Genomic DNA, 10,458 nt, shown 5'->3' on the forward strand with positions numbered 1-10,458 from the left:
TCTCAACCACATCCACTCTACAATATCCATCCGAGAGTTTATGGATCTGGAGCCATATGGGCATATGCACCATAAGAACATCTGTTGCCTCAAGAGTAGCCATTATATGGAGCAAATATCATAGCCATATTGCGAAAAAGCCACGGTCCTTGGGACATGATCCGGTTCCAATCCCCAAGGCACTGGGCTTGGATCACAAAAAGGTTGGCACCGATGGGGCGGAACCTGACGGGTTTAGCCGTGTTCCAGGCAGCTCTCATATCCTTGAAGAACGCAGCTTAACTAAAGTTCTTGTAAGTTTGGACCCTAGCTAGGGCAAGCCATGGGATCTCATCAGCGAGATCTGGAGCTTCCTCTTCCACGATCACATCATCGAACTCTTCCTCATGGAGATCCAACTTCTCGAAGAAATCCCCGAGCTCCTCGTCTTGTTTCCCCTAGGAACCTAGGTTCGTCGATGAAAACGCATCTGGAGCCGAAGCCATGGCGTAGCACAGGAGAAGAACCCTCGCCGAGAACGCAGGCGTTCGGGACGAAGGGGAGAAGGCCGCGGGAACGGACAGGGCGCCGGCTAAAGCCGACGGTAAACTAGGGCGGGCGGAGGACCTACGTCGTGGAATCGCCGCAGGGATGTAAAACCCTAGCTAACGCTAGGGGATTCCGAATTTGAGCAAAAGACGCTCCTAGCACTGTTTACCTTGAGACTAGAGATTAGCTATGCTCTGGTATTCTTTTGTTCTCCTCAATCTTCATTCAGTACAACATTAATGTGATCAGCTGGAGCATTTAGCAACAATTACGGTGTTATGTTTTCCTTCCTTGTTTATTACCATCTTCATTGCTGATGTAAGAGTTTAACCCCTTTTAGTTTTAGGCATGGGTATCAAAGGATTCTAGTGCTGAAGTCAAGAGAAAAACCAAAATCATGTACTTCCTCTATATCAAAATATAAGACCTTTTTTGATACTCCGTCTTGCCCTGTTTAGAACCATTCAGATTATATAATTCAGTTTTTATAATGTATTATGTCTCCAAACAAGATAAATTATGATGTAGATTATAAAAACTAGATGGACAGATCATTAAAAACTCATAATCTACTCTACCCCAGCTAAAATCAGATTATGGATTGCTAATGATCCATTACCCTTGTAAAGTTGGAGATAATTACATTCCTGTCACCGCCACCCTCCTTTTCCTTCAAAAAACAAAGGGCAGACAGGTCATTATGCAATGTAAAATCTAAATTACAGTTTATATAATCTGACTTCCAAACATGTCCACCTAGAATATTTTTATAAACCAGATTATATAATCTATCTTCATAATCCAGATTATTATAATCCATTGGGTCCCAAACAGGGTCTTATATTTTGATACGGAGAGAGTATAGTACATATGGAGTTCAAGCGGAACGAATCCTGGAAACTGTACCCAGATGGTGCCAGCTGAGGCCAAAATTCTTCTTGGGTTGAAACGTCAATGTGCTAAGCATGTCACGTTTGCTTGCTTACTATGTCAGGTCAAACCCCTCCAATTCATCACCATCAGTGGTGCCTTGCGGGTGTGGTGATCGTGTATGAATTAAGATACCACAGAAAAGAACAGGAGTGGAGGTGGTCACCGGCGGTGGTGTGCTGGTGTGAGTCGGCGCATGTGCACCAGATCAGATCCAGACCAAGTTACCCCGCAGAGTGTGGAGAACCGGTGACCAATCAGACCTTGCCCCGCAGAGTGTGGAGGATGGCCGGGTTAAAAACCATTGATTTGTGCAGACAAGCGGTGAGCATCGCATCGCCATTGCCCAGCGGCCAGGTGAAGAGCAGAGCAGGTAGGCTGTTGCCCTCCACATCGCTTTCGATCTTTACCCATGCACTAGTACCTGACCTGATCGGCTTGGCCTGGCAGTTGGGCGGAGCTGAGAGCTCTGTGGCAGCGGAGGAAGCAGGATGGGCTTCTCCTCCTTCGCCTCACGCGCCGCCGCCAGGTTCCTGGAGGACATCCGGCGCCCCGCCGGCGTCTCCACCGCGGCGCTCCTCCTCACGGCTGCCAGGTGCGCCCCCCACCCCCGATCCCCTGTAAAGTTCTTCCATTTATTTCCCCCCCTTTTCTTGGGTGATGATGGTGATCCACTGCTCCTTGCCGCCCCTTTTGTCTGCCTTTACCCTTTCTCTTTTTGTTCTTTCTCGTGGCTGATTCCTTGGTCTAGCACCCTAGAATCTAGATAATCTTGGTCAACAGGAGAGGTGATGTTCATGGACAGGACATCCATCCGATGTAGGAGTAGTACTACTCCATGAACAGCCAGCCAGCATCCCCTGTACCTCATGGACCGTTCCCTTTTATCCGATTTTTTGTCCCAAAAATCTGCTCCTGTTCTTCCCGATCGAGGTGGCTGGCCGCATTTGCGAGCCTCAAGTTTTACTCTACTGGATTTGCAGCGGCGGAGGCATTGTGGCCTATGCCGATTCCTCCAGGGCAGAGGAGGCTTCGGAGCCACCGCCCAGGAAGAAGAAGGTGGTGGTCCTCGGCACCGGCTGGGCCGGCACCTCCTTCCTCAAGAACCTCGACTCCTCCCGCTACGAGGTGAAGGTCATCTCCCCCCGCAACTACTTCGCGTTCACGCCGCTGCTCCCCAGCGTCACCTGCGGGACCGTGGAGGCGCGCAGCATCGTCGAGCCCATACGGCGGATGTTCGACAAGGTACCCGGTTGATCGATCTGATGCTCTTATAATGCTAAAAGCTATCTGTATTCTTGTGGTTGCTGTTATGCAGAGCTGTGGGCTAACGCAGTGGCTGGCTGGTTCTCTTGTTCTTCCTTCTGCAGAAAAGGAAAGATGTCGCGTATTATGAAGCAGAGTGCTTCAAGATCGATCCATCGAAGAAAGCCGTCCACTGTCGCTCTGCCGTCGGGACCAATTTGGATGGGAATGGCGATTTCATGGTTGATTATGATTACTTGGTTGTTGCTCTCGGAGCTACTGTTAATACATTCAACACTCCTGGTGTGATGGAGCATTGCCACTTTCTGAAGGTAAAAATCCTGTGAGACAATTAAGTTTCCCTTTATTGTTCTGCTACTTCTGATGTTTCAGTCCTGAGATGCAAGTTATCCTGTTTAATTTTCTGCAACATCTTGAGATATATCCTACTGTGAAGTATTAGTAAATTTACATTCATGGGACTATTAGCGATATCTTGTATTTACAGCCTCACATTGTAAAATTCAGGAAGTGGAGGATGCCCAAAAGATCAGGAAGAGTGTGATAGACTGCTTTGAAAGGGCGTCACTTCCTAACCTCAGCGAAGAGGAGAAAAGGAAGATCCTTCACTTTGTGATTATTGGTGGTGGACCTACTGGGGTTGAGTTTGCTGCAGAGTTGCATGATTTTCTTGTAGAAGATCTGGTGAAGCTATATCCTGCCATTGAAGAATTCGTGAAGATAACAATTATTCAATCAGGAGAACATATATTGAATACGTAAGTCCGTACTAAATTACCATATAATTAGGGTTGAACGATCCTGCAGTAATAGCCATGGTTCACTTGCATTGCGTGGTATCGTTAAAGAACTATTATGTCAGGCTCTCGTCGCTAAGAACATGTCTTGGTATGAATAAAAAGCCTCCAGGGGAATTAATGTATCAGTATGTCATTCTTCATTCCCAGATAATGATGATTGTATGGCTGGTTCACATCTAGCAGACTAGAACATGCATGCTGCAAGTAGTGAGCTCCCCAGCTAATCTTCTCCTGGAGGACTCTCAAATACTCCCAGGAAAAAGTGAATAAGAATTTGGGTTATTTTCCATGTTTAGGGAAACAATTTAGTCATTAGAAGTGGAAAACATATCCCAGTCACTAGATCTTCTCTTTTCTCCATGTTTACTGTAAGATAATATATCTATTTCATTCATGTAGGTTTGACCAAAGGATAGCTGTGTTTGCTGAATCAAAGTTCCAAAGAGATGGCATCGAGTTGAGTACAGGATTCAGAGTGATAAAGGTCTCCGATGATTCAATTACAGTGAAGTGTAAATCATCTGGTGTAGAAACATTGGTGCCGTATGGGATGGCTATTTGGTCTGCGGGTATTGGTACTCGCCCGGTCATTACAGAGTTCATGAATCAAGTTGGTCAGGTTGTTAAATCTGAATGAAAGCTGCTATTCAGGTTACCGAGTTATGTGTAACTTCTAACATTTTGTTGACGAATGCAAATGTTCTCTCTTTTAACAGGGCAAACGACGAGCCTTGGCAACTAATGAATGGTTAAGAGTTCGTGAGTGTGATAGTGTCTATGCAATTGGCGACTGCTCTTCAATAAGTCAAAGGAAAATAATGGTATATCTAAAGCATTTCATAAATATTTTTTGCAGTCTCTTCGTGCTTTAGAACCTCATACGCAGAGACATTGTAGGGACAGCTGCACGCACGGCACCTCAGAATTATCATTGCACTGTTATGGTTTCTTGGTAGATCATCGATGTCAAATTAGTCATTCTATTGACTATTGGTATGCGTGCCCATGCTTGTCCATGCCAAATTTATCATGCTGAATAAACAAGCACACTGAACATCTAAGTTCGCATTGTTCGGTGCATGTTTCATCCTTCCTCTGACTCGTTTACTTCTATTTTCTTTTCAGGAGGACATTTCAACAGTATTTAAAGTAGCAGACAAGGATAACTCTGGCACCTTGACACTGAAAGAAATAAACGATATTCTAGAAGACATTTGTATTAGATACCCTCAAGTGGAACTGTATATGAAAAGTATGCACATGCTTGATATTTCTGATTTGATAAAAGGTGGCGTAGGAGATGCCAACAAGGAGTCAATGGTGGTCGACATAGAGGAGTTCAAAAAAGCTTTGTGCCATGTAGACTCCCAAGTAAAAACTGTTCCGGCAACTGCTCAGGTTGTCTCTATTTCCGTGGAATACATGGGTTGATGATAATTTTAGAATAGATAATGTTTTGGTCTGTGAACAGCCAACTTGTCTTTGTGTGAACACTCCCTCATTTTTTCTCTGATATTTGTCAGGTTGCTGCGCAACAGGGGTATTATCTTGCTGACTGTTTTAATAAAATGGATCACTGCGTAGAGCATCCAGAAGGTCCGTTGCGGCTGACGGGGTCAGGGGAAGGGCATCACAATTTCCGCCCATTCCGGTATTTAGCTTTCCATTGCAGCTGTATTTGTATTGTACCCACATACTCGCATCTTCTTTTAAGCTTGAAAAGCACAACCTGTACTTCAAACTTTGCACAGCTTTGGGGACACATCATGACTCTAGATAGTAATCAATTGCTGTCAGTAACCACCTACTTGGGTAGGAGTGATCTATACCCAAAATTGCTTAATAAACACTGGATCCATGTCTACAGTAGCTCTTTCAGTTATGCAGTACTTCAGCAATCAGGAAATTAGCAATATGGTTACCTAAAACCGTTTCGGATTTTTAGTTAACGTACTTAACCTATTATCTTGGCGGTAACACTTAGACGTTTTTAGGAATAACTTGCTTGAGTTGCAACATGACTAGCCTTTGGCTTCGAAACAATTTAGGTTAATTCATAACTAGGGCAGTTACTGGCTCTTCCTTCACAAGCTTTTCAGTGGAATACTGTGAGCTGTTGCTAGTCTCATTGTGATCATCAGCTCTTGCTTCATTATCTCATACGCTCCCTCATCTTTTGATGTCCTGGCACTCAAGGTACAAGCATCTCGGGCAGTTCGCGCCCTTGGGCGGGGAGCAAGCCGCGGCGGAGCTCCCGGGCGACTGGGTCTCGATGGGCCACAGCACCCAGTGGCTCTGGTACTCCGTGTACGCAAGGTAAGATGTCGTTGTCGCTCGACATACAAGCATCTCATGATCTACCATCCCTGCCGGAAGAAACCGTGGTGCCGCCTTATCCACCTTATCTCCTTCCCAAGTCGTTTAGCCGCAACTGAGACTGTCCCTTTCTTTCCTGCATGGATGAGCAGCAAGCAGGTGAGCTGGCGCACTCGGGTCCTGGTGGTGTCCGACTGGACCCGGAGGTTCATATTCGGGAGGGACTCGAGCCGGATCTAGGCGCCCCGGTGTCGATTCCAGGATGCAAATGCAATGCAGCAAAACCTCTCTGTACAGTGTTTGATTGGGTGGGCAGGCAAGCAAGCAAGCAAGGATGTATGTCTGTTGATTGTTCCTTTCCTGTGTCCTGCCAATGGAGCCATCACCCCTTCTTTTGCTGCCAGAATGTGCATATGTGATGGGGTTCTCTTCTCTTCTCTTCTCTGGATGTGGGTGTATGTTGGTTGTGGATCTGAAGCGTGCCTGGCGCGACGAAATAGGCACTAGTGATTGGCAGCAGTAAGAATAAGTTGGTAATAACAGCGTGGCAGTTCTACGGGCATCGTCCGCTAGGACGTACGTGATCACGTGGTGATCGTTGTGTACGTGTACTGTGTTTGTCTCATTGTCTAGTCCTCCTCCTTGCCGGACGGATACGAGTAGGCGGTGGCTCGGTGCACCGTACTTTGTACCACACGGCCGGGGCGGGCGAGTGACAGTGAATGATCCATCTCTTACGTTAGACGTACAGGCCCTTTCAGAGTAGAACCTACCACTGCCAGAGGGCTGGACCCCAGTACAACCAATATTTGCCATGCTCTCACAAAAGTAAATAAATAATGTTTGGATCTGGTCCGAATTCAAGAGTCACTGGATTTTTGGCCGGAAAGAGGACGCATTTGTTTTGGGGGGTTACCGTAATTTCTAAAATGGTGGGTCCTTTTCCTACTACCGAGTAGTGAGATTAGAGCGTCTACAACCGACCCTTCATATCCGTCTCAAATGTTCGGACAGACTGCACGGTCACTGACCGGTCATGAAATTTCAATCCAATCAGACGCCTCGAATAGACATTAAACGCCTAGGTTGCCCGGCATCCTTCATACTTAGTCCAAATATACGGCGGATATGAGGCGCCCGGGCACGTCCGCCACCTCAGACCCAACAGCCTGACCCCATTGAGAATTGCACCAAATCCATCTGGCAGAAGTGCCGGATCCATTTGCCCTTTGCTCTCTTCTTCCTCCTCCGCGTCGTCCGTCTCGTAGCTCCTCCGCCACGTGCGCTCTGTCGCCGTTTCTAGCCTCTGCCCTACCAGCTCCGGTAGAGCGGTCTTATGTCCCATCCTCGCCGCGGGGAACATTGTCGTCGGCCCGGAAGACACCGTAGTACGTCCGACAACTCTTTAGCTCCGCCTTGCGCTGGATGTGTTCGACACATTGTCTGACCGGATTTTTTGTCAAATTTTGAGGGAAATCGATGGATTTCGATGCTTCGTCTGGCAAGCAGTATGGACCGACGGAGTTTGACCAAATGATTGAAGATCAATTCTTTGATTCGTCGGATTCGGATGAAGAAGTGGACTTGATCATGTTATGAGCATGCAAGAGGAAATGAACCGGCAAGTGGAGCATATTCTCGATTTCAAGGGCTAAATCAAAGGGAGAAGAGTGATCAATCGGGATAGGGTATCCGGAGCAAAGCTACTGTAGAAGGACAACTTTGAAGCACCTCGAGAACAAGTTGAAATCCCGGAAGATCAAGATGCAGCCCGGCTTATGAACTTTCCACGGGTGCATCAAAATCTCTGAGATCATCAAGTGCACCTGCGACTACTCAATGGTCTGGTGGAGCATATGTGCACCCACAATGGAAATCAAATTGCAGATCATTAATCGTGCACTTCAAATAAATTTTATGTAAATACTATTTATGTTCGGTACCAACATTTGTTATTTACGTGCAATAATGGTTGGACGTGCATGGTTTCACATGAATTTGAGATTCTGATATAAGATAAGTGAATGCGGGGAGCGAAATCTGAGGGGTCGTCCAGATGTGTCCGTGGGCATGCCTGGGCGCGTCCACGGACGTATAGGGGGCGGATTTTGTTGGGGAACGTCGCATGGGAAACAAAAAATTTCCTACGCGCACGAAGACCTATCATGGTGATGTCCATCTACGAGAGGGGATGAGTGATCTACGTACCCTTGTAGACCGTACAACAGAAGCGTTAGTGAACGCGGTTGATGTAGTGGAACGTCCTCACGTCCCTCGATCCGCCCCGCGAACAATCCCTCGATCAGTCCCACGATCTAGTACCGAACGGACGGCACCTCCGCGTTCAGCACACGTACACCTCGACGATGATCTCGGCCTTCTTGATCCAGCAAGAGAAACAGAGAGGTAGAAGAGTTCTCCGGCAGCGTGATGGCGCTCCGGAGGTTGGTAATGATCTCGTCTCAGCAGGGCTCCGCCCGAGCTCCGCAGAAACGCGATCTAGAGGAAAAACCGTGGAGGTATGTGGTCGGGCTGCCGTGGAAAAGTCGTCTCAAATCAGCCCTAAAACCTCCGTATATATAGGTGGGAGAGAGGGGACCTTGCCTTGGGGCTCAAGGAGCCCCAAGGGGGTCGGCCGAGCCAAGGGGGGAAGGTCTCCCCCCCCCAAACCGAGTTGGACTTGGTTTGGTGGGTGGGAGTCCTTCCTTCCCTTCCCACCTCCTCCTTTTTTTTTCTTTCTCTTTGATTTTTCTTCCAATGCGCATAGGGCCCTTTTGGGATGTCCCACCAACCCACTAAGGGCTGGTGCGCCACCCTCAAGGCCTATGGGCTTCCTCGGGGTGGGTTGCCCCCCCCCCCCCCGCGGTGAACTCCCGGAACCCATTCGTCATTCCCGGTAACTCCGAAAACCTTCCGGTAATCAAATGAGGTCATCCTATATATCAATCTTCGTTTCTGGACCATTCCGGAAACCCTCGTGACGTCCGTGATCTCATCCGGGACTCCGAACAACATTCGGTAACCAACCATATAACTCAAATACGCATAAAATAACGTCGAACCTTAAGTGTGCAGACCCTGTGGGTTCGAGAACTATTTAGACATGACCCGAGAGATTCCTCGGTCAATATCCAATAGCGGGACCTGGATGCCCATATTGGATCCTACATATTCTACGAAGAACTTATCGTTTGAACCTCAGTGTCAAGGATTCATATAATCCCGTATGTCATTCCCTTTGTCCTTCGGTATGTTACTTGCCCGAGATTCGATCGTTAGTATCCGCATACCTATTTCAATCTCGTTTACCGGCAAGTCTCTTTACTCGTTCCGTAATACAAGATCCCGCAACTTACACTAAGTTACATTGCTTGCAAGGCTTGTGTGTGATGTTGTATTACCGAGTGGGCCCCGAGATACCTCTCCGTCACACGGAGTGACAAATCCCAGTCTTGATCCATACTAACTCAACGAACACCTTCGGAAATACCTGTAGAGCATCTTTATAGTCACCCAGTTACGTTGCGACGTTTGATACACACAAAGTATTCCTCCGATGTTAGTGAGTTATATGATCTCATGGTCATAGGAACAAATACTTGACACGCAGAAAACAGTAGCAACAAAATGACACGATCAACATGCTACGTCTATTAGTTTGGGTCTAGTCCATCACGTGATTCTCCTAATGACGTGATCCAGTTATCAAGCAACAACACCTTGTTCATAATCAGAAGACACTGACTATCTTTGATCAACTGGCTAGCCAACTAGAGGCTTGCTAGGGACAATGTTTTGTCTATGTATCCACACATGTAAATGAGTCTTCATTCAATACAATTATAGCATGGATAATAAACGATTATCTTGATACAGGAATTATAATAATAACTATATTTATTATTGCCTCTAGGGCATAATTCCAACAGTCTCCCACTTGCACTAGAGTCAATAATCTAGCCCTCACATCATCATGCGAATTACATTGTAATAAATCTAACACCCATACAGTTCTGGTGTTGATCATGCTTTGGCCGTGGAAGAGGTTTAGTCAGCGGGTCTGCTACATTCAGATCCGTGTGCACTTTGCATATATTCACGTCCTCCCCTTCGACGTAGTCGCGGATGAGGTTGAAGCATCGTTTGATGTGTCTAGACTTCTTGTGAAACCGTGGTTCCTTTGCTAAGGCAATGGCACCCGTGTTGTCACAGAACAAGGTTATTGGATTCAGTGCGCTTGGCACCACTCCAAGATCCGTCATGAATTGCTTCATCCAGACACCCTCCTTAGCCGCCTCCGAGGCAGCCATGTACTCCGCTTCACATGTAGAATCTGCTACGACGCTTTGCTTGGAACTGCACCAGCTTACCGCACCCCCATTAAGAATAAATACGTATCCGGTTTGCGACTTAGAGTCGTCCGGATCTGTGTCAAAGCTTGCATCGACGTAACCTTTTAAGGCGAGCTCTTCGTCACCTCCATACACGAGAAACATCTCCTTAGTCCTTTTCAGGTACTTCAGGATATTCTTGACCGCTGTCCAGTGATCCACTCCTGGATTTCTGTGGAACCTACCTGCCATACTTATGGCCAGGCTAACGTCTGGTCTAGTGCACA

General features: G+C 47.0%; 1 protein-coding gene across 1 annotated transcript; it reads left to right on the plus strand.

The window, feature by feature from the left end:
* Positions 1–1,514: 1,514 nt before the first annotated feature.
* On the plus strand, positions 1,515–6,445 carry LOC123409824 (external alternative NAD(P)H-ubiquinone oxidoreductase B1, mitochondrial). Its single transcript, XM_045102696.1, has 11 exons — positions 1,515–1,831; positions 1,909–2,053; positions 2,442–2,703; positions 2,829–3,035; positions 3,232–3,482; positions 3,924–4,143; positions 4,241–4,345; positions 4,650–4,922; positions 5,048–5,175; positions 5,721–5,840; positions 5,993–6,445. Exons 2-11 carry the CDS (start codon positions 1,950–1,952, stop codon positions 6,078–6,080), a joined length of 1,758 nt encoding a protein of 585 aa, XP_044958631.1. The 5' UTR covers positions 1,515–1,831; positions 1,909–1,949; the 3' UTR covers positions 6,081–6,445.
* Positions 6,446–10,458: the final 4,013 nt, after the last annotated feature.

This window comes from Hordeum vulgare, chromosome 7H, assembly GCF_904849725.1.
Source record: "Hordeum vulgare subsp. vulgare chromosome 7H, MorexV3_pseudomolecules_assembly, whole genome shotgun sequence".
NCBI lineage: Eukaryota > Viridiplantae > Streptophyta > Magnoliopsida > Poales > Poaceae > Hordeum > Hordeum vulgare.

Bases quoted from the DNA above. Each gene is read 5' to 3' on its own strand.
- LOC123409824 (XM_045102696.1), top strand. From the start codon at position 1,950: ATGGGCTTCTCCTCCTTCGCCTCACGCGCCGCCGCCAGGTTCCTGGAG. The intron at 2,054-2,441 runs GTGCGCCCCCCA...CTGGATTTGCAG, and splicing joins CTCCTCCTCACGGCTGCCAG to CGGCGGAGGCATTGTGGCCT. The intron at 5,841-5,992 runs GTAAGATGTCGT...ATGGATGAGCAG, and splicing joins TGGTACTCCGTGTACGCAAG to CAAGCAGGTGAGCTGGCGCA.